General features: G+C 40.2%; 2 protein-coding genes across 3 annotated transcripts in view; one reads left to right on the top strand and one right to left on the bottom strand.

Moving 5' to 3' along the window:
- The first annotated feature begins 2,225 nt into the window (after positions 1-2,225).
- On the top strand, positions 2,226-10,429 carry LOC119745754 (succinate dehydrogenase [ubiquinone] iron-sulfur subunit, mitochondrial-like). The gene is made up of 8 exons (XM_038222339.1): positions 2,226-2,417; positions 3,626-3,700; positions 4,266-4,324; positions 5,101-5,244; positions 5,854-5,935; positions 6,053-6,169; positions 6,923-7,147; positions 8,448-10,429. Exons 1-8 carry the CDS (start codon positions 2,349-2,351, stop codon positions 8,535-8,537), a joined length of 861 nt encoding a protein of 286 aa, XP_038078267.1. The 5' UTR covers positions 2,226-2,348; the 3' UTR covers positions 8,538-10,429.
- A 488-nt stretch (positions 10,430-10,917) lies between these two features.
- The window catches only part of LOC119745753 (vacuolar protein sorting-associated protein 13D-like), a 94,821-nt gene continuing 79,483 nt past the window's right edge, over positions 10,918-26,255 (bottom strand). Inside the window, exons 62-72 of one of the 2 annotated variants that reach the window (XM_038222335.1) lie at positions 23,674-23,832; positions 23,094-23,243; positions 22,538-22,687; positions 21,332-21,468; positions 18,415-18,664; positions 17,282-17,449; positions 16,398-16,604; positions 15,878-16,134; positions 13,920-14,077; positions 13,383-13,504; positions 10,918-12,633 (exon numbers count right to left, since the gene is read on the bottom strand). In XM_038222335.1, coding sequence (XP_038078263.1) covers positions 12,517-12,633; positions 13,383-13,504; positions 13,920-14,077; positions 15,878-16,134; positions 16,398-16,604; positions 17,282-17,449; positions 18,415-18,664; positions 21,332-21,468; positions 22,538-22,687; positions 23,094-23,243; positions 23,674-23,832 — 1,875 coding nt within the window. In that variant the 3' untranslated portion in view covers positions 10,918-12,516. The remainder of the gene's footprint in view (positions 12,634-13,382; positions 13,505-13,919; positions 14,078-15,877; positions 16,135-16,397; positions 16,605-17,281; positions 17,450-18,414; positions 18,665-21,331; positions 21,469-22,537; positions 22,688-23,093; positions 23,244-23,673; positions 23,833-26,255) is intronic. The other variant, XM_038222337.1, reaches the window with a different exon arrangement.

Raw genomic sequence — 26,255 nt, 5'->3', positions numbered from 1 at the left:
TAACAATACAGTGTTTTAAGCGCGACAAATGCAATCCGAATGAAAATCAATGTGTATTTTTCGCTTGTAAATCACTACATTGTTACGATCATATTATTTTTATTGTTGGACTGTTTCTCATGATATTCAATACACCTCTGTTACACATCGTGGAAATTAATTGCCCGAAATTTCAGTTTAATACATCTTGTATTTCTTGAGTTATTGATCGGAAACTGAGTTGTTATTTTTGTTCAATAGTGCAGCATCCAAGGGCGGATCCAGGACACAATTTTAGGGGGGGCCAAAAAAGTGTTTGGTCCCCCAAAAAGTGGGTCCAAAAAATTACGGCGTGGGGTTCGGGGCCCGCTTAAGGGCCCCGAAAAAATTTTGGATTCTAGATGCCTTGTGGTGCGATCTGAGGCAATTTCTGACCACTTTAACCAATGTTTTTTGAGGAAAAGATGGTGGTGTACTCATTGCCTGCCTTTATTGCGATGTCACATAAAAAAAAAAATTGGTTTCGTTTTTGGGGGGGGGGGGGCCATGGCCCCCTTTGCCCCCCCCCCCCCCCCCCTCCTGGATCCGCCCTTGGCAGCATCCGCACCAATATTCTTTCTATAGAGGGCGCGCCACATAGATAGTGGTCTCGATAATAACATCCACCACCAAACTCGTTTGGGGGGCAACAACTTGAGAAATACAAGATGTTTTAAATTGAATTTTCGTCTACTGATTTGTCATCAGTGTTTGTGTCCCATATCCCAGTTGCCTACCGTTTCTATGGCATCCTTGCGATTGATGGTTTAATTGATGGATTGAATTTATATTAGAAGGAATGTTCATCGCTGCAGGAAGACAAGTTGAGACAAATTACGACACAAGGAATTAGAGTATATTGGAGACAGCTTTTCTTATAGTCAATTTGTTTTCATTATTATGCATTATAAATGTACGGAGTCACTTTTAGTTTATTTATATTCAACTGTCAGTCATAATTGTATCACAATTTGTCTAATTAATAATCTTCTGTATTTTTGACCGCCTGCACAATCTTTCACAGACTTGTGCAGGTCCAGGTCCATGTGCAGCTCCACAATAAAACCAGCCCCGGCTGGAGAGAGATCGCAGAAAGAATCTGCAGTGCCTACCTTTAACCCAGTTCATCTCTTGTCCCCGCTCGGCCCCCTCCTTACACCAAGAAAGCAGTTTTTCAGTTAATTAAAAACACATATACTTAGTGAGGAAAAAAATACGTAGACTTATTTCATGTTATCTCAAATACCGTCAAAAAAAATTACATTATAGTGCACCTTAGTAACATAATAAATAAACATGAAAAAAAACATGAAAAAAGTAAGTAATAAATATACGTAACATTTCACGACAATACTACGATTTACGACTATACCCAGACCACTCGTTAAAATCAAAATTTAGGATGAACTTGATTAAGACTGAATTTATCTGCTTTGATTTAATCAAATAGACAAAAATTATAATCCTAACAATTGGGAATACGGTTTAATCAGGAAGCTCGCTGCGTGACCTTTGACTTTCTTGTCAGGCTCTTTGATGACGTCCGCATTTTTGATGACGTCCGTAATCCCAAACAATAAGGCCTTTAATGTTGCCATCTAGTGTCATAAAGTATGTCAGGGGCGTCGCTAGAACATTTCCAATGGTGGGTGTAGGACCAAATTTGCCTGACGACAGGTTTGCGTACCGGCAAAATCCGACAATCCACAAAACAAAACAAAAACGGGGTCCTCAGATTTCAAAATTTGCCGACAACTGTCAAATAATATAAAAAAGGCCCCTCAATGTTACAAACTTTGCAACAACAATTATGGATTTGCCGACAGAAATTTGAATGAGGTGTCGACCCCCCTCCCCCCCCCCCCCCCCTCCCCCTCTCTCTCTCTCTCTAGCTCTCTCTAGCGACGGCCCTGTAGAGTGTTAATGCAAAGCGCTTCGCTCGTACTTGCGTGCTCTGGCCTTAGCTGTTTGCGCAGGGCGTACGGTGGGTACTAGTCTGGTTCAATGACCCCATTGTCCTTTGCGCTTTTTTTGGGAGGGGGGGGGGGGAACAGTGGTACGAGCGAAATGCGCGTCGTCTTACTTGATATAGAGGGCGCTATTTTTAAGTTGTATAATGTATGAATATATTTAACTAGTGTAGTTCATGTTCCATTCGACTTGATTTGACCTACCATTGACGCCATCTACACGTTCATTAACTGGGCGACATTGTGAAGTTGACACAGTGCACGTACACACAGCATATCCTTGGAGAAGATGTTGCGTAAATAAGCTGATATCAGTGATAAGCTGGATTTGTGACATTATCTAAGTTTTTAAGATTGAAAATGGCGTCTCTGAGTGTTGTGAAAGGTTTCCAGCTTGCTTCAAGGCAGGCAGCGTTGCTATCCTTTCAGGTAAATTGGGCAAAAGTCAATTAAAGTTGTAGGAAATTAATAATACTTATAGTTTGACGGTTTTGACTGTTGTTTATTTTGTGTGTGTGATGGAGCTAGGAACATGGTTGAACGAGTTTCTTTTAATTTTGACCATCATGTTGACTGTGTTTTGGGTGCACTATGTCTATGGACTGTTTATGAATGATGGGTTTGTTAAAGAGTAAAAAATGTTGCAACCTGACGCCACTTTTTTTCTTCATATATCATCTCAATGAAGGTCATCAGTCATGTTGTCAGTCATTGCAAAAATGGTGATAAGATTTATGAAAGAGAGGGGAATTATATTTTTCTAAGCCTGATATACCGTAGTCCATTATTTGTAATTTGTGCATTGTGTTCGTTTGAAGCAACAAAAGTGTTCAAAATCTAATGAAGGATACTGAACAACTAACCTGATGAAGTTTCAGCTCAGCTTCAGCTGTATATTCCGAGAAAAATAGCATTCTATGATCTCAATTTCATATCAAAAGTTGCTGAATCATGTTCTGAATTCGTTTTGAATTGTAGCTATACGCGATGTTCCGCACTGATCCAATGAATTATAGCAACCGCGTGCGCCTGTGCGTCGTGCTAATGCTTGCGCGCACTGCGCCGAATAACAAAACAAACTATGTAAATTTTCCTACGGTGCGTCTAAAGACGCACCGTTGGAAAGGCCTTCTTTCGTTGATTACTTCAAAGTGACAGCTTGCCAGAATGAATAATTTCACAGGGAGTTTAGTTCCCTGACTATCTTTTAACCAAGTATGTTTTTCAACAATAATTACGCCAGTTACTTTTCGGAAAGCTGCAAATGATGGACTATAGCTTTAAGACATGAATCTGGGACTGAGAAATATTTCCAATTTTGTTTGAAAATACTTGCAAAATGTTCTTGACTCTCCATGGACTTTGTACACAATCGCATAAGTGGCGTCAAGTTGCAACATTTCATTGGCAAACATTATTTTGGCAAACAAAAAATACTTGCCTTTTCTGCCTAGTCTGTCGCTATTTCCAGAATGCTAGGTTTCGGGTTCAATATTTTTTTATAGAATCTAGAAACCTTTTTTTAGTAGCGTAACCCAATAATATTAAAGTTCCTCCTTATTAAATTGGATGATGCCATCTTTCTCTAGCTTGGAACATTGAGCTAAATGTTTGCTGTTGTGTTTTCATATTCACAGTCTGTGCGCTCGGCACAAGTTGCCGCGGCAACCCAGGCACAAGAAAGACTGAAGAAGTTCTCCGTCTACAGATGGGTGAGTGCAGTCTGAGTATCACCCGTTATTCACGTTAGCCATGTCTCCTGTATAACGTCTGATATGTCTAGACATGCAGATATTTGCAAGCCGAGCGCCAGCCAATCGAAGTCAACTTTACTAAATCGTGACGTCATTTCATTCCCGAATCAGGACTGAATGGTTTGATTGGTCAATTCAAATGCAATGTTTTGTAATTCAAGCCAGGCGCATATCGTGTAACATGATACAGAGCGCGGGACACAGGTTTTTTTTATCCATTGTGTATGACGCGCAACGGGTGAATGACCGAAGACCCGATATAGAAAGTGCCCGCTGATTGGTCAAAATCTAGAGGTCAAGAGGCAGTTGTCTTGCCTAATTATTCAGCGAATCTGCCCACAAATCATAGACTAGGGTGAGTGTGGAACATCCACAAATTCTTACAAATGTTCCCTGCTTATAATGAAATGCAGTATGCTCAGTAATTTTACCACATATTTCTAATGATTGGCAATTATTGCAATTTTATTTAGAGAAAACAGGAGCATTTCGGAAATAACTGACGCATTTGTTTCCTTCACAGGACCCTGATAAGCCGGGAGACAAGCCCCGTATGCAAGAATACGATGTAGACCTCAACACGTAGGTCAACAGTTTTGTACATTGAAAACAAAATGTTTTTACTGTTTCACGAAATCAGGAATTCTCTGACTTTTTTTAACCCTAACGTACCTGAATCCATCAAAATCCACACCCCTGTTTTGGAGAATTTCGGCGGATTCGGGATACCTCCATATTGAAAAAGTTGGGGGATTTTGATGGATTCAGGACAGTAAGCCTGGCATGTAGGATTTGGATGGATTTGGGATACCTCCATATTGAGCAGTTGGGGGACTCTGATGGATTCAGGATCTCAACAGTTTTACTCCTTGGCTATATGTTTGGTGTGTACGAGGTATGTGTACTACACTGGTGGATTCTGATGGACTCAGGACACCAACATCTTTTTGCATTGGTGGATTTTGGTGGATTAAGGACTAGTGCTTAAGGGGTTATAGTTAATGCACACTTTGTAATCATTGGGTCGGTGTTGCCAATGTAGCCCCTATCAACATTACAAGTCCATTCCATCTGTAATCCCAGAAAACAAGGATTTCTTCCGCGATTCAAATTCCAAATAAAATCTCTCCTTTTCCTAAAGTCACTATTGAGTTCTGAAAAAAGGTACACATAGATCCATGACGTATTTATTTGTTTTAGCAACAGATATTCAAACTCCTGCTTTACCAAAACTGGATTCAAAGTTAAAAAAAAAAAGTTCGGAATTTTTAAAAAGATTAACGAATTTACAAAATAGGGATCGATCCAAGTTTTCATTTTGTTTTTCCTTCAACAACCCTATCTTTTTTTTTTTTTAGGTGTGGACCAATGGTGTTGGATGCCCTGATCAAGATCAAGAATGAGATTGACCCCACTTTGACCTTTCGGAGGTCGTGTCGCGAGGGGATCTGCGGCTCCTGCTCCATGAACATCAACGGCTCCAACACGCTGGCTTGTCTGTGGTGAGACACTTGTATTACATTGTACAACAATGTATTTATTCCCTGGTCCATTCATAAAAACAATACAGTACAGGGGTGCAGCGAGTAACAAGTAGAGCGGTTAGCAGGTTAGTGGCTAAAATATGCCATAAGAGTTACAGTAGTGTAAACCCTTACACTCGTGAAACCAGCAAACTGTAACGCTGAGTACTTCTTGTTTTTTGTTGGATTTCATGGTCTTGGTAGTACACACAGTAAAGTAAAGGTAAGGGGGACGAACCTGTGTTCACAGGAACGGAGTGCCCATCTCTCTTTCGAAAAGGTTGGGCCAGACTCAAGTCCATGAAATGCTGCTGTGGGGGGATCGCCACACCACCACAGCGAGTCTGTTACCTTCCCAGCATTGAATAATGCTGGTACCCATTTAACACCTGGGTTGAGAGGAGTAATTGAGGTAAAGCGCCTTGCTCAAGGGCACAACACGCATGGCCACGGCGGGGTTCGAACCCACAATCTCACGATCATGAATCCTGTACCCTTTTTACTTGGCCTAATGAGTACTCTAATAGAATAATAAAGATTTACAGTGATTGTTCACTCAATGTTTGTTTGGGTTTGTTTATTTTCTAGTCGGATTGATGGAGCTAGCCTGACCAAGCCAGCGAAGATCTACCCTCTACCCCACATGTACATCATCAAAGATTTGGTTCCGGTGAGTACACAAAATTTTCCTACAAATAGTAACTATTTGACTTGATGATTTACTGCAGGAAGTAGAACGATACAAATAGTAAATGTTAATGGATATTTTTCTGTTTTTTTTTTATAGGACATGAATAACTTCTATGCCCAGTATCGCTCCGTGGAGCCGTATCTGAAGCGCAAGGAAAAAGTGGAGTATGGCAAAGAGCAGTACATCCAATCCATCGAGGATCGTGCTAAGCTGGTAGGTTGACTATTTTACTTTGAAAAAAATCCAGTAACCCTAACCTTTTACTCAGTATCTTACTTTTTGGGGATGCCAATAAATGCGACTTTTAAGCAGCCACAACTTGTCAACAAAAGGTCCAATTGAAGTGCAACAAGCAGTATTGTAAGGAGAATTTTATTGTCCCTCCCAATACCCGCAGATCCTCCTTTAGACCTCTTTCCAGTTCCTCTTTTGCCAGAACGTCTCACGTGGTGTGTCCCTCCAGCTAGGGTTCTCGAAATTGATCACAAAGGGATCACCTTCTGTTAATTAACCCTAACCGCCCTAAATCCTTCAAAATCCTCTTTGCCAAAGTGGAGGAATTGGAGGATTGAGGTTACATGGCAAAAGCGTGTTACTGATTTCGTAGAATGCACTTTGTCAAGGTCTTGGGCTGGACCTTGTGTTGGTTTTGCTCAGCCATGCATAAATATAGGCCTGGATTATGCTTGAAATCCTCCGTACTGCTCCACGATGTCACTGGCCAAGCCTCAACATATTGACAGTCACCGCGCAGGATTCAGGCAGTGGTCATCCCTCCACGAACCACATTCAGGAAACAATGTCCAATTCAGGCTATAAGCTATTTTTCCATGAGGCCAGTAAGAGGATTTTGCAGGATTGAGGCTACATCCTAGCAAAAAGGCCTAGGGAGTTAGGGTTTGAGTTGAGCTATGATTAACCACACTTCTTGATTGCACATCTTCCCCTGTTCTCTCTTAACCCTAGGATGGTCTGTATGAGTGCATCCTGTGCGCCTGTTGCAGCACCTCCTGCCCCAGCTACTGGTGGCACGGGGACAAGTACCTGGGCCCCGCAGTCCTGATGCAGGCCTACCGCTGGATGGTAGACAGCCGAGACCACTACCAGACGGAACGCATCGCCAGGATGCAGGACAAATTCTCCGTCTACAAGTGTCACACCATCATGAACTGCACTGTGACGTGCCCCAAGGTACCTTTACCATGCTGCCACCATTTCAGTCATGTTCCCTGTATCCAATAGCAGTACTGAATGATAATGTTGTTTGTACAAAAAGGAACCAGACTATTTTTCCTTTCAGCCTCGCTTTGGTTACACTGATTCGAATGGGGAAAAATCAAGATGGCCGCAACATGATAATGGTCTGTTAGCATTGCTCCTGACCGGTGGCATATGGAATTTGGACTCCTATGAAATCTGGTCTTTTGAACCCTGGATTCTTACCCCTGCACATGGCCTGTCTCTGTCCTAATTATCTTCACTTTAAGCATGCCCAATACAACCAAAGAGTCTGTGTTTTTCATAGTCCAAACTTAACACTACACCAGTTGAGGGCGCTGTTTATTTTGGGGGGTAAAATGGATGAGTAAACTAAGGAGGTCTTTTTTGAAATGACGGCTTTGAATGTGGCTCTGGATTAGGCTTTAGACTGTGGCTCAAGTGAAGCTGTGTATGACTTGCTGTTAGTCATGATTTGAAAAACACTACTTTTATTGCCAATCTGTGAAGGTATTGAGTCTTTTTTGACAGTTCACTATTTTTGAAATTGTGTGAAGATATGACACATGCACGTTTTATTTTGAGAATGGAAGTTTGGTTCTTATTTTAATCCCCAAACTGCAATGTTGTAGTCAAACATTGCATTGTTATATCCTACTAATTAAAAAGATGTCTTTTTCTCTTGTATTTATGGCCATTGCTCATTTTGCATAAATTGCCCTTGTGCCTTAACCCCAACTCCCTAAGAATTTATGCTAGAATGCAACCTAAATCCTGCAAAATCCTCCAACTGCCTCCATTTAAAAATGCATACAGCCTCAATCCTACAAATCCTCCATTATTTCTTGAATGTGGTCCTTGGAGGGGTGACCTCTGCGTCAATCCTGCAAAATCCTCCAGTAATCACTGTCAATTTGTTGAGGCAGAGCCAGTGCCACCCAGAGAAGTGCAGAGGATTTCAGTTATAAGCTAGACATAAATTTATGTACGGCTGAGTATAAACAACACAAGGTCCGGCCTATGACCGTGGCACAGTGCATCCTCCAAAATCAGCCAGACACTTTGGCTATATAACCTCAATCCTGAAAAATCCTCCATTTTGCAAAGAAGGTTAGGGTTAAATTAATACTGATTTTTTTTTTTTTTTTTTTTTTTAGAACTGCTTGTAACAGCTTTGAGTTTTTAAACTCTGGTGTTTTCATCAAAAGCAGAACCGTTGAAAAAAAATCTGAACATCATCTTCAAGTTGTTTCTTTTATATTTTTTCTGACAGGGTCTAAATCCAGCCAAAGCCATCGCAGAGATCAAGGTCCTGATGAAATCGTTTAAGAAGGAAGACCTAAAGTCAGAAGCCACAGCATAGAAACATGGCTAGCTTCATCGTTACCTAGTATGATTAGATCTCGCTTTCTAGAGAAGCACCATTTCGGGGACATTTTTTCTGCCGGGGGTTGGGTGGGATGATATCAACAAGCTATGATAGTCCAATCCAGAATTTTGGGTTTGACTATCTTCGCTCGAACTCATATCATGTGACATCTATTGTTGGGCTAGTCTACTATCTGCACCAGTCTACCGAGGCTTGTCACATAGCTGGTTACAACAGCCAAGCGCATCATTATGCATAGCGGGGAGCCGGGACCAAGGAGTTTCACATTGAAGTTTTGACTGTCGATTGACTTCACGCAGTTCAAACATTGCAATTATTGCATAAATGTATTATTTACTTTGGGAATCAACCACGAGTTGACCAGTCGTCCTCAGTCAAACTGCTCCATGATGAGATTTCAACAACGCTTTTGCTTTACCCACCCAAATTTCAATTCTGCTAGATCTACCCTCAAAAACAATGGGCCGTTTTAGGCTGTTGTAACAAAATCAGTATTTTAAATCCAGATATATCTCAATTTTTCAACTTGTGTTAAGGGGAACTGTTTGTAAATACATGTTATAACGTAAATGATAGAACTGCAGTGGAGAAATGCAAAATTTAATGAGGTTTTATTTGTGTGTGTTCAGTGACGTGAATGTTGGTCTGGTTCAGAGTCGCAGCTAGAGGGCGCTGTTGTCATTCAAGAGATTCATTTAGGGAAGTCCAGTAGATCGTGATAGATCTTGAATGACTTATCAAGATGCATGTACTTGATATGTTTCGGCCTATCTTAAGAGCGTGCATTACTGAGCAGGATTTCAATGTTTTTTTAGGGAGGGGGAAGGACAACCAAATTTTTTTGATTTCTCGGTTCTTGATATTTGTGTGTAAATGGAGAAAATGAGTTATTTTAGAAGAGAATTTACCAATGATTTTTATTCAAGTTTTTTTTTTAAAGGAATCCACATTTCAAATAGAAGATATTGCTTGAAGGCAGTACATATTTTTTTGTGCATGCATGTCATGTTGTGCAGGTATTTTAGTAAGCTGCAAGCTTCAAAAAAAGAAAATATGTTGTTTTACAAATATGCATCTGATACGACTGTCCTCTCTGATTTCAAACACGATATTAAATTATGCCTTCAATTGAACCACAAATCACTGGGCAGATGCTGGACATTTTTCACCAAGATTATTCAGAAATTTAAAAAGTTCAGACTCGCACTAGAAATGGATCCAGTTTTTGACTTTTTTCTTGTAGTTTTTAATGATTCTTGTATTTGGCAACATGTGCTTGTATCCTTCATTTATAAGAGGAGCAACTGTTAAAGTTAGATAGTGAATGAGGAAAATGTATACATTTGTAATATTTGCATTGAGTGCATTGGAAAGTTTATTTAACTTGACAAAGGATGTGTCTATTAATTTAATTAAACAGTGCCAGTGTGTAAAAAACTTCAACTGCTTACATCAAGAGTTCTGTTTTCCTGTGCTACTTATCCCCAATTTTTTTTAGGAATTAAAAGAGTTGTCAAGAGTGTTCTCTTCTAAAGCAAGTTTGTTTGTTTGTTTTTTCTAATCAGGAAAGAGGATTGCACGACAAACTGGCCCCTTGAAAATACAAACCAATATTGGTGGTTGTGAATCATTGTTTTGCTGTAGTTTAACTGGATGTTAAACATTTTTAAGCAGTTTGGGAAGAACTGAATATGTACTGCTATCAGTGTCGGAAGCATTACTATAAATGGCTGATTGATTCCATAATTTTTTTTGTTTTAAAAGACGGTTTTAAATGTAGAAAATTGTAGTTCCTTTTTATCAAAGGAATTGCAATGGACAATGTTAACACAATGAAATAAAGTTCTCCCAAAGCTAAACATTTACTAAAGTGGTTGAAAGTGGTGATTTTTGTGTGTTTTTCTTAATTAAGTCTGAACTCTAAAAGTTAATATGTAGTGTTACTGAGGAAAAAAAACCCTTAAATTTAAGTTGGTATTTTCCTGAAAGACAGATTTATTGTCATTGTTTTGACAACCTGGCTGTCTGCTTTTTTAAATGACATAAATTTTCTTGTATTTTGTTGCTTGGAGGATGGAGCATTCATACTCCTTGGAGTGCCCATGAAATGGCTTAACGGATAAAATTAAAAATTAAAAACACGGAGAAATTGTCAAATTTGACATATTTGAACAAGACGAAAACAATTGTCTGAAGTTAATCTTTAGTGAAATTTTTGAGCAACACTTAAAATCATTTTTTTCAAGAACCAGTTCATGGAAACGTGTGACTATAATGATTGGCTTAGCATAGAAAAGAAACGTAGCAAAAACACGGGGGAAAAAACCTTAATAATAGGATTCGTACAAAATTGTTGTAGGCATCTCTTAAACTTTTTTTATTTCATTCTTTTTTACACATATATATACTGACATTACTGTACATTATTGCATTGGCATCGTTGTTGAACGTGTAGTCAAATGGTCTAGAGTTCTTTTTATAGAACACTTCTAATTGGTTGCACCTTAATAGATAGATGTTCACAACACTATTCTTTTGTAAAATGACACACTTAAGAAATACACTCCGTTGGCGAAACCAACAGCAAAATAATATAATGATCCCCATTATTTTCCATCACAATTTCAATGATTTTCCGACGTGACACATTGGTACTAATGTAAACTACAACACACCTCGAACATTCCGTAAAGTTTTGTCGTAAGAAACTGCCCATACAACCGAACTTTGCAAATCCTCAAGTTAAATTATTTTTTTAACATCTGCAAAAAACTTCCAACTATTTTTGGCAATTTTTAATTAGCACGCTTTATCAACCCCACATAAATAATAAAATTTATGATAAGTAATTATGCATATTTTTTTTCAGTAATAAAAGAACATAAAAAGTATATCTGACAGCTGTAATGTAAACAGTTAATCGTTTTAATTTTAAAGAAAAGAAAAGTGTTGGTAAAAAAATATTCAAAATAATATCACTTGTCTGTTGCATGTTATTTTAATTATTGTTTCATGGGCAAAGTTGAAGGCCGGTTTGCAAAGTTAAAGGCCGGCGCGAAAGCGAATGCCAATTTGTGACGTTTTCAAATTTTGAGAATTCGCAAAAGTTGAACATATTTCAGCTCCTACAAATTTCGCAGGTAATACTTTGTGATGTCAAATTCGCATTGCATTCGCAAGAAGTATGAACTGGCAATAAGACTTCAATTTCGGGTGAAGCAAATACTTAACAAAAAAATATCAAGCTTCTTTCGTCAATTTTTTTTTACAGTTCGCAAAATAATTAAAATTTAATACACTACCAGCTGGAGTCATGAGGTGATTTTCCCTTTTAAAAGCCTGGGCCCTTTTCATACCAGGATTTTCGATGTTTATCTTTGACTGAGCCCATTTCAGTTTAATCCCTTAAGGCAATTAGTTACTCCTCAGGAGGCCTGTCCATGCTCTTTGGGTAGGCTCTTTGGGTAGGCTCTTTGGGTAGGCTCTTTGGGCTTAGTGATGTTTCCTGCTCATCAGCAGCCTCCATGAAATGGGTGCGCTCACTCGTAAAACAAATTTTCAGTTTTCTTTTAATTGCGAAATTAAATAACATCACGTCACTGTAGCCTTAAAAAAACGGAATGGTGTAGCTTAATATTTACAGTTTATGTTTGCATCAGGTTGTGGCTTTTTTTTTATCAATGGCCGTTTCATGTATCATCCGTCACAAGTTATAAACTTGACAGATTGATAATCTGCTTTGGATGAAATAGTAACTCCTTATTTATCAGCAACTATTTCATGTAGCATCAGCATGTATTGTATAAGTTCAAAACATAACTGACATCTGCTCTCCATGAACCTGATTTACATGGTTGCCTACAACTATTTCATGTACATATCCTTCAAACCCAAACGGGACAGACGCTCCTATTTTTCATGAACCTGTGTTACCCTTTTACCAACGACCGTTTCATGTATCATCTTCTTTCACCAGTTCCAGTTTCAGGTTGTTGTCGGTGGTATCCATCATGACTTGCTGCTTCAGTTCCTCATAGCATCCCTTGGCATAGTTGATTTGCTGTGATACCTAACAAAGGCAGGAAATTCTTATCAACAATATACTATGGCAAAGTTTGTAAAGTTCTTTTTTTAAAGTTTTGGCAGATGACAATGTTGGAAAAGAATTTGTCACCAGATTCACGGTAAAGTGAGTACATTTGTACTGCTCTAGGGAAAAAATCTGGACATCCACCATTTTCAGTTTGTTTTCAGCCTAGGTATACATGAAATTCTCAGCGAATATCACTCATCAGGCCAACATTTATCTCCAATTAACTTGATATGAAAAAAAACCCAGTATATTTCAATCCCCCTCCCTGGTTTGGATGCTAGTCCATCGCAGGTTACTGCCCAGCTAATGCCGGTACCCATTTATACTCCTGGGTGGAGAGAGGCAAGTGAGGATGATGTGGCTTGCCCAAGGACACAACATATGGCCAGCAGCTGGATTGGAACCTCTGACCCTCTGATCATAAGTCACGAACCCTAAGCACAAGGCCACACTCCCCCAGATTCATGGGAAATTCAATACTGGGTTTTGCCCTGTCCCAGGGAAATTTTGTAAACACTGTATACTCAGTGCCGTCCAAAGGCTCGCATATTCACACGGTTACTCAGGTGGGACTTGAACCCAGTACCCCCTGCGTACGATTGCAGGTGTCTTACCACTTGACCACCAAGCTTACTGGGGTCCACTGACTGAAATTATTTGAAGGATACATGTACGGCTAAAATGGCGGATGGCAGTTAGAATGTGGGCTAGTAGATGACTTTTACCTTTTTGGCTATCTTCTCATTGTCACAGCCTACTTTGGGTCGTTCTTTGGAGTCGTACCGCGACGTCAGTACCCCAGCTTCTGTGTTCGCCATCTTGGTCAGCTCAATGTAGTGCTTTCCACCTGTAACGCACAAAGAATCAACAAAGATTTTCTCAATATGGAAAGGAATAGGGGCCAAAACGGCAGTTAAATTGTTCTTCGAGCTTTAAAATGTCCTGTCACAAGAAACGCTGTGTCCAATTTTTTGATTTTGATCAGTGGGCAAAGATTTTTGTGCCAATATTTCAAGTACAATTTTGTTCACCTTGGGAAATTGTGAACACGAAAATTTGAGTTGTTGCATACTAAACAAGTAATCACAATTTTTAATCATACTTTGGTGCTTTCTTTTTATCACAAAACTGAAATCTTGACAGCCGACCAATTTGTGGCTACAGTATTGGCACTAACACAGCCTGCATCAATTGGTTAAAAATCATGAGACTATTTTTGATGTAATCTACCCTATAACTGTATGGAATGGTCCAGTACTCACCATGCTGTATGTGTCTTGCATGGAAAAGCTCGGAATGCATGACTTGTAGGACGGGGGAGAGAGGGTCATTGATGGGCAAGAAGTACGTCCACTCACTGGTGATCAATGCCTGCATGCCTTCAGTTGGACTCGATCGTAAGGTCTCCATGGAGAAAAATCTGCCAACAAAAACAAAAGATTGTAAATTCTCACCTCACGTTTCCCAGTGCTGTGTAGGTAGGGCATTAGTCCCTATATCCCCCATAGCTCTCTGTCTGTTACTCCTTATGCCCACCAACTTTGTAAACAGGTGTGACGTGGTCTATGGGCTCCGTGCGCCAACAAAAGAGGGCGCATTTTACCTAGCAACGACATCCCATGGGCAGGACATTTAGCTGGTTGATGCGCGCCGTTCCTTGTGTGTGACTCACGTACACCAGGGGATTCGTAAATGTACTATGTACACGCAGTGGTACATGGTACTAGGTCTGCTTGAAAAAAATGGAACGGCTGCTTGAAAAAAACGGAACTTTTTGTGTGCGCAAAAGACACTCCGAGTCCGACACAAAGTCCCCGTTGTCATCTTTATCTTGTAGCCAAGCCAAGTTTCGTTGATTTAATTTAATGGCCTTTAAGCTGTCGGTTCGTTCGATCTCTTTGACTTTTTTCATATTCCTAATATTTATTCTGCCTACCCGAATGTCCAACGTAATATTTGACACGAAACATGCACGATTCCATCCACAGCGCTGCTGTTTGCATTACGCGATGCGTTCGAGGAAAACATGGTTGGTACCCGGCGTTTTTTGTGTTCACATATATCACTGCGATCAGAAACCAATGATACTGAAATGATAGACTTGATTTCCAAGCTGAATGTTCTGTATACTTGGCGCACAACACGCCCGCACGCGGTGAAGCACGCGCGAGGCGCCGTTGTATACTGCGTGCAAGTACGTTGGCCGCCTGTATCGCATGCAGGCTCGGCAACCAACAAACAACGTTGTGCCATGCGTGCGTCTAAATCGAGAGCGCTAACGAGGTAAAAATCAACGCATTTCCACAGTTTTTCTTCTCTTTTTCCAGTTATTTTGACGACCGGAAAAAACGGAATTTTGTGAGATTTAAAAAAAAACCCGGAATTCCAGTTAAAACCGGAAAAGTGGTATCTCTGTCTATACGGTCACATGATCTTTTTTTCAGCACTGGCTGAGAGCACTGGCTGATATTTAGACCTGGAGCGAATTTTGGAGTGTTCAAGTAAAGACAGAACTTTATAAATATGGCAAGAGAAAAATAATGTGTTAACATGATGGTAACTTACTGTCCCGTTTTGTGCATTATACTCTTAAGTCACTTTACTGAGCATTTTGTCTAATTGCTCAAATTTTCAGACAGTTTCAAATTGTAAAGCGAGTCACAGCCAGTGCTATTTGGTACAGTGACCAGAGTTGAAGACAAGTGAGCATATGTCAATCACAAATCATTTACAAGTCAATCACAAGTTAATTATCACCAGTCCATCACAATTCCTTCCGTCTCAAGTCAAGTCACGAGCAATTCAAACAACTTTCACAATGTCATTCCTTGGTCACTATCCCCTGTTACGTTTGACCTTATTTGTGATGGACTTGTGATGGATTTGTGATTTGCCTTGTGGTGGACTTGTGATTTGCCTTATGATGGACTTGTGATTTGCCTTGTGATGGACTTGTGATTTGCCTTGTGATGAAACTATGATTTGCCTTGTGATTTGCCTTGTGATTTGCCTTGTGATTTGCCTTGTGATGAAATTATTATTTGAATTGTGATTTGACTTGTGATGGACTTGTGATTTGAATTGTGATCGACTTGTGACTTGACTTGTGATGGACTTCTGATATGCCTTGTGATGAAATAGAGATTCGACTTGAGATGGAATCATACCACAGACTCAAGATCCAACTTCCACCATCTCTCATCGGTCCCCACCTACCCACCTTTCCTTGCCGTTGGACGACTCACACAGCTTCTGCATGTACTCCTGCCCCCGAGCGTTGTAAGCAGAGTACCGGGGAAGCATACCGGCTGGGTTGACACAGCAGCGCATCAGCCTCACCCTGTTGGGAACCAGGTGGCTCTCGCTGCTGGTGGAGCTACGCAAGGCTGCCATGGTGCCTGAGGCTAGGTCCATCACGCCAGCCACGGGCTTGGCTACAGTACCGATGACTCCCTTGCCTAAACCTTTCATGAGACCCTGAATTAAACACCAGGAAAAACAGACAGGGTTAAGGCATGAGAGTGGCCTACCATTACTTTTAAAGCAGAATGTTCAGATTGGAAGATTGTTCAGATTGTTCAGTGGCAATTTGTAAAAAGAATTGCAGGGTGGTTTTTCGGAAACTTAAATCTGTTTATTTTAGTCCCTCCCCCAAGTCATCTTTGGTTGTGCAACTGAACGACAAAATGTTGGTGCAAGGTTCATGTCACTCTGAATACAGTGCATAGAACAATACCTACCTCCACACCATCTTCCGTCATGCCCTGGTAGGTCTGCGTGAAGATGCTGGTCAGCCCGCCCACTACGCCGAAGGTGAACCCCCGGACACCGGCTTTGAGGTGACCAGAGCTACTCCCGTCGTGGGAGCCGCGGATGTCGCTGCGAATCTCTTCGTGATGGTTGTCCATGATGACGGTACCCAGAGTGTTGGCTATGGAGCCGGTCACCTGGAAATCAAAGTAGATTTCTCCGTAAGAATTGACAAAAGCGGGAATCGAACCAGCGACCTCTGGAATACGGCACAGGTGCCATACCATCTCTGACTGTGTTGTAGTCGATTCAATCACAGGTAACTGAATGAAACAGGATTTGAATGTGGGACCACTGGAATACCGTTCAGGTGCTCTACCATCTGACAAGTTTATTCAAGTCAATTACACTTTATTGACCAAAGCAGGACTCGAACCTACAACAGAATGTGTCAAGTCAATCACAGGTCAATCACAAGCCAGATCACAAGGAAAGGAACTGGGAAGGAATGATGACAACAGAATGCCTAGTCACAGATCACTTGACTTGTGCCTTAATGACTTGTGATTGACTTGTGATGACTTTTGAGGACGAGAGGGGAGGGGTAAGGAATTGATTAAGTCCTCCCTCCTTAATCTACACATATTTGTGATGCAATGGGCGATGTCCCAAGCCACAATACCCATACATGCCCCATAGCCTGAAACACTGTTTGAAAAATCCACACCTCTTACACTTTTTATAGCAATGTTTTAAATATTTCCAAACTGCAGTTGCGGATTACTACAGCTTCTGTATAAAATTCATGAAATAAAATCACAAGGAGAAATAGCAAAAAAAAAACCAAAACAGGAAAACTCCAAGTTTTTGATACCTTAGCAGCTGTGTTGGACATTCCGTGGGTGACGTTCTTGACCATACCAGTCACGTTGCCTTCGAGGAGTAGCTCCTTCAAACCGTCTCGGAGGTCTTGGATCAAACCGATCGGATTGCCCAAGAAATCCACCGAACCCAAGATCTTGACTGCTTGACTCTTCAACTCCTGAGGACAAGAAAGTCACAGTCAGTTGCGAACCAGTCACTGGCAATATGCATCATATGACATTTTGTCGACCCTGGATTAATTTCTTTTTTTTTCAGATCTGAAAAGAGCACGATTTTAGCATTACCACTGTGAAAACCGCATGCTGATACCATCTTTAGTTCACAAATTATGGAAGTCGGAACACCAAGAGATGTGATGAAGTGATGTGAAGAAGTGGCCCTATTTTGGCCTGAATCTCCAAATGAAAGTTCTCGACAAACAACTCATTTAGCTTATTCGCATCACAAATATTGTTAACACTTTAGCGAACTTCTAAACTTAGAAGTTCCACAAAATTGACCCCTTGGGTTGACTATGTGGCCTGCTTGCATATTTTTTCTCTACACCGTAGCGACAGGTAATCAATTTTTCAGCAACTTGACTTGAAAAAAGGCGAGAGGATTGTGTGACGCTCTGCAATCCTTTCAGTCACGTACATACACACATGTACATGCGCGCTCTGGGTATATTACACAAAAATTTGCTGATCCAGCCAAGCAATCCGATGGCACAGTGGAAAAGCGCACGGCTCATAGTCTAGAGGTTGCTTGATCGATTGCCGCCCTGAATTTCCCCTTTCCCTCTTTTTTTCAACAGTTTTTCGATGTTTTCCCTATAACTATTAATTTGAAGCCAATTTCAAATTTTATGGCAGAAATTTTCTTTTCCTTTTCTGATTCGTGGCTCTGGAGGATTTTTTGTTAAGGGAAGTAAAGTCCCAAATTTCATTAGGTGCGCACAAGATAATAATTGTCTCCACTCAAGAACGGCGATAAAACCCTGCTCCCGTAGGAAAGTTCGCTGTGTGTCCCCTCCCTGCAGTGTCAAGAAAAAATACGCAGCCTGCATCCCTGTCAGATACTAAGTAAGTTACAATTTGAGGTCAAAGATGACAGTTAAAAGGTCAATGCTAATTTACATACCTCTGTGTAGTGTTTGACTGCAGCGTCTATGAGGAATTCCTGCGTCTCAAAGGGGTGGAGCCTAGTGAAGGGGTCCAAGGAAACGGGGGCGTCCTCAAACTGGATCATGAAGAGTCTCTGCTGAGTCTTGAGGGCTTGGAGGTCGGGCGTTAGCTTGGACGATGTCAGCACGCTCAGTTTGAACTCGGTGGCGCTGAGTTTCAGCGTCTCAAAGAAGTAGCGTTTGGCCTTCTGTTCTACGGACACAGGTCTAGGTAAAGAGGCGAGAATTAAGTTTTTGGTTTAAATAGTTGGCTAGGGCGTCTGGTTCATATTCTTCTGGATGCAGGTTTGAATCCTGCCTTCGGAACAGCACTTTGTGTCCTTGAGCAATGGGCTTTACCACAATTGCTTCTCCCTACCCGGAAGTATCACAAAACCTTGTAAGGGCAGTCGAGAGAGTCTCGTGTTTCAAATTATGCTCGCCAGGTGGGTTTGAATCTCTTTTTGGACACAGTACTTGTGTCCTGTAGCAAAGCACTTTACAACAATTGCTTCCTGCAAACCTAGAGTATCATGGGAACTTATGAGGATTTGATTCCAATCAAGGCACACAGTGTTGTGTCCTTAGGCAAGACACTTAACCATAACTTGTGTTTTCCTAACCAGGAGGATCAATGGAACCTAGCAAGGCAGACTTTGTAGTTCTACGCCCAGTTGATAATGTAGTGGGGTGCTGTGGTCCAATGGTTACAGTGTTCGACTCGTGTGCCGTGGTACATGGGTTCGAATCCTGACCGTGGGAACATGGTGCTTGTGCTCTTGAGCAGGCACTTTACCATTATTGCTTCGTCCTTCGGATGGGACGTAAAGCCGTAGGTCCCATGTGTTGTGTAATGCACGTTAACCCTTTCCTTACCATGTGGTAATGGGGGACTTTTGTCGACAAGAAGAACCCCCCTGCTGGTTCCCATGGGCGACTTTAGTCGACCAGGAAACCACACACAGAACACCCTCAACACAGATATATTCACTACTTTTCAGAAAGGCGGCATGTTGATATGTTTGGTCGGCCATACATCAACCATATACCAGCTGAAAGAGTGTTTTCGGATCATTCTAATGGTGTAGTTTATTCATAGTGTTGCCATTACAAAAAAATGAGAAAAGTGCTTGAGAAGTATCCACTCACAAATTGAGGTATGGAGTGCCATTCGGTCATGTGGTGAAATGGCTTGCAGTTTCATAAATGGAACCAGATGAACAAACAGGCATAACTTTCTTATATTTACACATATGGACTTCATTTTTACATTACATAAAAGAGTAAGGTTCGAGGAACAAACTTTACACACAACACCTATGATTTAAATCACTCCTTGGTAGTGAAAATGTGGGTTGAAAAAAGTGAGTTTTGGACTTGTGGTCATTTTGTTCACGCTCTAGTGATTTCCGCATGACTGAGCAAACAATTTGGTCCTGGGGAGAGCCAAGTCAATAAACAATGTGGTAATGAGAGGGTTAAAGAACCCAGTAACACTTATCGCTAAGAGAAGGGGTTTGCCCTGGTGTTTCTGGCAGTGGCTGCAATATGTGCCGCAGCACCTTGTAAACCCTTATAAGGTGCTACATAATGGGTCTCATATTTCTCATAAACTTTATTTACCTTTCTTTAAAGGGAACATGAAATAAAATTTTGATTGCATTTTTTTTGCTTAAATCAATAAAGGATGATGTTCTTAACAATATTTTGTGTATGGCAGTGTTTGTCTTCTGGGATAAATGGGGGAAAATAATTTGTGAACATGTTTGGTCAAACTACTCTGCCCCACAAAGGGAAGCTTCATTAACATAAAACTTCGCGAGGGGTATGACGCAAATCAAGGCAGAGACTTGCCGCACTGCGGGGGGCACCGGCATTGCGGCGTGCAACATAATACATGTAAATACATTGCGGCACTGAAAGTTTTTCTGATGTTTCGTTCGGAATCGAGGAGAAATAACACCCGATTTTTGGCGATGCCGACAAGGTGTGTGGCTGCTGGGTGTAGCAAAACTACCAAGGATGGAGTAAGCCTTCATTTGTTTCCAGTAAATCCGAAATATCGGAGCATTTGGAGAGCCAAAGTGAAGGTAAATACCAGAGCAAAGTGGTCCGGGCCCAGTGAGTTCGCGGCCCTCTGCGCTGCACTGTCGTGCTTTGATGCTGGTCTGTACAGCAACTTTGGCATGCTCCTAAAAAACATCGAGTCAGTGTCTGAATCATTAGAACTCTGATTCGAATCGGACGAATCTGTACAATTTTTATCGGATTCGCTAAGGAAAGAAGAGTCTTCGGAACCTTCACGGTCATGACGGTCGTCCTTGTTTCATTTGCAACGGTGGCACCGTGGCACGTCCACGTGTGCATGTACATGTATATGTAGACACATTCCTACGTGTGCATAATGCCACGTACGAGTACGCGGCAGCTGCACATACACAGAGCACAGTGACTTCGCTAATCCGTCTCGTACCCAGACGTCATTTACGGGCCCTGGATTTCTCTGCCTTTGTTTACGTCATGAACAGCGCCCTCATTTGGAGTTGCCGCGAAAATCAAAAAGGGGGGGTTCAATTTTGGACGGCAAATTACCACACTAAACGTACACCAGAACCAGTTCTGCTTTTAATTCACATTTAATACACATAAATGAATGTATATATAAAATAAAATACGTTATGAAAATTTTGGACTGCATGTTTCCTTTAATAATAGACATATCTCCAGCGCCTTGAGTACATGCGCTATATAAGACTCCGATATTATTATTATTATTATTATAACAGCTGGTGTACTTAAAGCTGCCATGTATATGGCACAGACGGAGGGAGTTTGAGATGGATCCACGAATCTCTAACAATCTTGACAATTAGGGGTTAATAATATCGGACCAACCTGAGTGAGTTGTAATAGCTCTCGTCCATCTTTTCAATCTCGCTGTCCGACTGAGCGAATCCGGCAAACTGCATCAGCTTGAGCAAGAGCAGCTCCTCAAGGTTCAGGGTCATCTTACGAAGATTGACAAACAACAACTGCCACAGAGAAAAAGGGGCGGTGTCTGAATTGATTATGGCTACGGCTTTGGTTTTACCATTGGCATGCTGTTATCAATAGACGTAGCCATAGACGATGCCTGTTTCAAACATGGTCCAAGGCTTCCTTTGCAAAGATATTGGTGTTTCTGTCTGTGACGGAGTATTGAAAACTAAGGGCAGAATGTGGTTACTGAAGAGACACATATTTACAACAAATATCTGTATGATAATGTACTAGAGTCAAAAGGAGCCATAATGGAATTATTAAAGCTATAGTCCATCATTTGCAGCTATTCGAAAAGTAACTGGTGTAATTATTGTTGAAAAACATACTTGGTTGAAAGATAGTAAGTGGACTAAACTCCCTGTGAAATTATTCTTTCTGGCAAACTGTCATTTTGAAGTAATCAACGAAAGAAGGCCTTTCCAACGGTGCTTCTTAAGACGCACCGTAGGAAATTTAAATAAGTGGTTCGTTTTGTTATTCGTCAGATCAGTGCGCGACATCGCGTAGCTGCAATCGGCTAGTGAGAACGTGTCTCAGACGCTGAATTCAGGCCCAATTCAAAACATGATTCAGCAACTTTTGATTTGAAATTTAGGTCCTAGAATGCTGTTTTTCTCGGAATATACAGCTGAAGCTGAGCTGAAACTTCATCAGGTTAGTTGTTCAGTACCCTTCTTTAGATTTTGAGCACTTTTGTTGCTTCAAACGAACAAAATGCACAAATTACAAATGATGGACTATATCTTTAACAATAAATTTAATACAGGCATGCAACCAGGAAGTCAGAACATGAGGATATTGCAAGCTTCAGAAGACTCTTTGCAGTATTTTGTAATTTTTACAGGCATACACGATAAGTACATCAAGAAGAATGAAGCCGGTCTGAGGAAAACTTGCATGCCTGTTATCAGACATGCAACAGGGGAACCACAAAAAAAATGACAAAAGTTTGTTACTGGACTTGTGATTGATTTCTGATGACTACAAGTTTTGTCGTAAGGTAGAAGGTCGAGTGTTTGGACTGTCGAGAGGGGTTGTTGGGCATTGTGACTGCCATACCTTGTAAATATCCACCATTTCATGAGATGATGGTAGCTTCGTTGCCGATATACTCAATGCCGGTGTACTGGACATGCTCGGTTTGTCATCTTGGGATGGAGTGACGAACAATACAACTGGCTTCTGTGCTCCGGTCAGCTGATTGTCCACCTGTTTCAAACAAAGATAAGTAAAAATTACACAAAAATAAAGACTATTTTAATTTCAAACTTTTCCAGTAAGCAAAACAATTTTGAAGAAAAGGGTCACTGTTCTTGCAAAACAAAATCAGACAAGAAAATCAAAATATTCCTTCATTTAAAGGTTCACTCTTCCTTTTTTTAAATTGAATTTATATTTGTCCAACTTTACTTCTCTTTTTTATGTTTTTTTTTAAATTTTATCAAGTAACTTAAAACTACCCACTCATTTCAGTTATTATTATTTTTATTTTTTTGCAAAATCCTTTGAACATTTTTTAACTTAGTCTTTATTCATATTTCTCTCTTTTATTTATACAGGTCCGACAAGAAGTCTACTCAAGTTAAATTCTTTAATAAAGTTTGTCTCGCCTCACCTGTATGTTTTTGATCTGGACTTTGAGGGTGATTTCTTGCCGTGTGCTGACGTGTTGTACCTCCAGACCAGACAGTAAGATATACAAAACCTCTTCCGGTGTTCTGTTGACTAGCGACACGCCCAGGCCATCCCTCAAGAAGAACACAACCTGCAAGGCGAACAATCATAAGTGATCACAAGTCTAGTCACAAGAGAATAACAAGTAACAAGTAGCAGGTGGATTAATAATAACAAAAGGAATGCCTTTGTCCCAGTTCACTGGAAGAGCTTGTGACTTGACTTGGGACTGAGTGACTTGTGGTTGACTTGTGAGGACTTTTAATGGGCTCCGCTACAACACTTCTAATAAAATTATTCGATCTTAATTATCCTTCATTTCTTTTAAAGATGTTGTCACATTTTGATAATTACATTTTTTTTTAATTCAAATTTACTTCTTTGAAAGGGCGGTAAAATCTGTTTGTGTTGTAACACAGGTATGATTACCAGCCGGCCCATGAAACTGCAGTACTGTGTTAAAAAAAAAAAAAAAATTAATAAAAATGTCACAATAAATGTTAAAGCGTGCACAAACTTACATCTAATTCCTTGACCTTTGGCCTATCACCCTGTGTGTCGTGGGTTCTGACCACGGGTCTGGTCTCTCCGCTAGCCTTGTTCTCCTTGGCTGCCTTGACGTACATCCACTCATCTTTCTGGGCTTGTCCAGCTCCTGAAACTGTGACCTGTGTTGGTGACTAGAGATATAAAAAAAATATGCAAATAATATTAATATTCATAATCACCTACTTTGCATAATTCTACCTAATTTGCATAATTCATTTCTTCACAGATACAGATATTAATAAGATGAAGCATTACCATACAAGGTTTGTAAAAATGCATTTTAAAGCTTTAAAAACAATGTTCAAATCTTTTTTTTTTCTATAAGCCATGATGCTACAAAATGGAATCTGCACTATTTGCATACAATTTGCATATAATCTGCATGTTGTGAATGCCATTTGTAAAAAAAAACTGTAGGATAAACATTTGACAAAGGAAAACAAAACTCTCATTTTAGAAAAGCGAATTGGTTAAAACTGATTTAAAGGAGCCAATTTTAGTGTGTATATCAGAATGATAATTTTGTGCATAATTACCCACAATGCAATGCAGCCTAATTATGTATGCAAAAAGATCAATTTTGGTCATAACAAGAGATCCAAACAAAATTTCTTGATGGGACTTTCACGGCTGAACATAATATTACTGTAATCTCCGAAATCCAAGATTAACCTGGGGCAACAAAATTGTAGTAAAATTGTCAAATTTGCAAAACCGCTACTGTGATAAGAAAATGTACAAATAGATGAGATATATAAGTCAACACTATCACTTGCATAGACTGTGTGGTGTGATGCTCGCATGTATGGGTAACACACGGGTATGCAATTACCCCCACAGAACCCATGGGAAGGTCTGAGACAAAGGCGTGAAACCCTCGAAAGGGGGGCCCCTGTAACCATTAGGGGGTGGAGGAATGGAAACATGGCCCTTGTGAGGTGCACTTGTGGCACAAGAGGCGCTCCTATCGCCCCCCCTTGGGGGTGATGGGTGGGCTGATGCCAAGCATCTGCACATCGGTTGGGAGCCTGTCACTGCCAGCAACTTTGAGTTCAATGTGCAAGGTGGCATACTGTGCCATAACCCAATTCAGACTACACTCACACCACTCTTTTTTGGAAAAAAAAGTGGGAAAATTGTTTCAAAACACTAAAAACACGTAGGGCCAAAACACGATGATCCTTGCATGATCTTTCAAATTGACAAAGCTAGTTTTCCCACACTTCTGAATTACCACTTTTCTTTAAATAAAAGTTTAGGTCTCCTAATATGGAAAATTGTTTCAAGTTTGCTACAATTTTTTTAGAAGGGCCAAACACGTTGATCCTTGCAAAATCTTTCAAAATGACCAAGCTAATTTTCCCAAATTCCTGAATTACTACTATTCTTTATATAAAAATATTTTGGTCTCCAAATATCAGGGGTGTGATTGGACAAAAATGAAAAATCCACGAACTTCGGTTGACATGTAATATACATGTACATGTACATGTACATGTATTACATGTACATGTACATGTATTATTGTACATGTACTTGTATAGATGTACATGTATACATATGCATGCACGTATGTCCATATATAGGCCTAGAGCATGTACATTTTATGTACTGTAATTTCTGTATTTTTTTTTGTTAGCAAATTTTGTCGCTATAGTAAAGAAAACAAATGGGGGAAAAATTAAGAAAAAACGTCTGGTCATTAAAATTAAATAATATAATCCATATGTGATTGATTCATAAAGGCTTTTTCTGTGTGTGATGTTATTACTTTTGCATGTTGCAGAGAGAAACGATTCACACAAAACAATATGAACGGTGCTGAAAAAGTTTAATCTTACTTTAAACTCCAGTCCCAGGCTTCCAAAACATTTTTGAAATTTTGTGTTGGTGGTGGCTATTTTTCAAAGCACTACTGCAGCTCAAACTGATTTCCATCCACAGTGACACTTTATTACCAGTTCTTCCAGCCATACTCTTGAATTCCTTGACAAAATCGCGGCAATATTGACACCAATGTGTTTGCGAATTGCTAGCACACGATCGTCACTGCACAATACATGCACAATACACACACACATCCACACGCGATATACAAACACGAGGTGCTGCAAACCCATTGAAAATTATTTTTAGTCTGGTCCTCAAGTACTCCACTGCGCATACTGCATTAATGTCTATTAGGTTCTTGACCGCACTGCATTAGACTTGTCACCAGTCCATCCATTATCGTAAATTAGAGCCTATATTTCGCCAGAAGTTTTTGGGCGATATTATTACGGAAACAAAAAACGTTAAAAATCCGGAATCCGCACAAAAATTCCGCAGACGTTAGATTAAAAATCCGGAAATCCGGAAAAATCCGGAAAAATCACACCCCTGAAATATGGAACAATCTTTCCTAAATAACGAAATATACAAAATTTCCAAATTTACGACTGATTTTAAAATGCAAATTTGAAGACTCCAAACACAAAACAATATTTCACTTTTCCCAAATAACAGCATATCTCAATTTAAAACTGATTGAAAAAAAACAAAATTGAAGTCTCCA

Source organism: Patiria miniata, unplaced genomic scaffold (genome assembly GCF_015706575.1).
Source record: "Patiria miniata isolate m_02_andy unplaced genomic scaffold, ASM1570657v1 HiC_scaffold_7, whole genome shotgun sequence".
NCBI lineage: Eukaryota > Metazoa > Echinodermata > Asteroidea > Valvatida > Asterinidae > Patiria > Patiria miniata.
Note: the sequence above shows the minus strand (reverse complement) of the source record. Positions and strands in the feature narration are given on the sequence as shown.

Bases quoted from the DNA above. Each gene is read 5' to 3' on its own strand.
- LOC119745754 (XM_038222339.1), top strand. From the start codon at position 2,349: ATGGCGTCTCTGAGTGTTGTGAAAGGTTTCCAGCTTGCTTCAAGGCAG. The intron at 4,325-5,100 runs GTAGGTCAACAG...TTTTTTTTTTAG, and splicing joins TACGATGTAGACCTCAACAC to GTGTGGACCAATGGTGTTGG. The intron at 6,170-6,922 runs GTAGGTTGACTA...TCTTAACCCTAG, and splicing joins TCGAGGATCGTGCTAAGCTG to GATGGTCTGTATGAGTGCAT.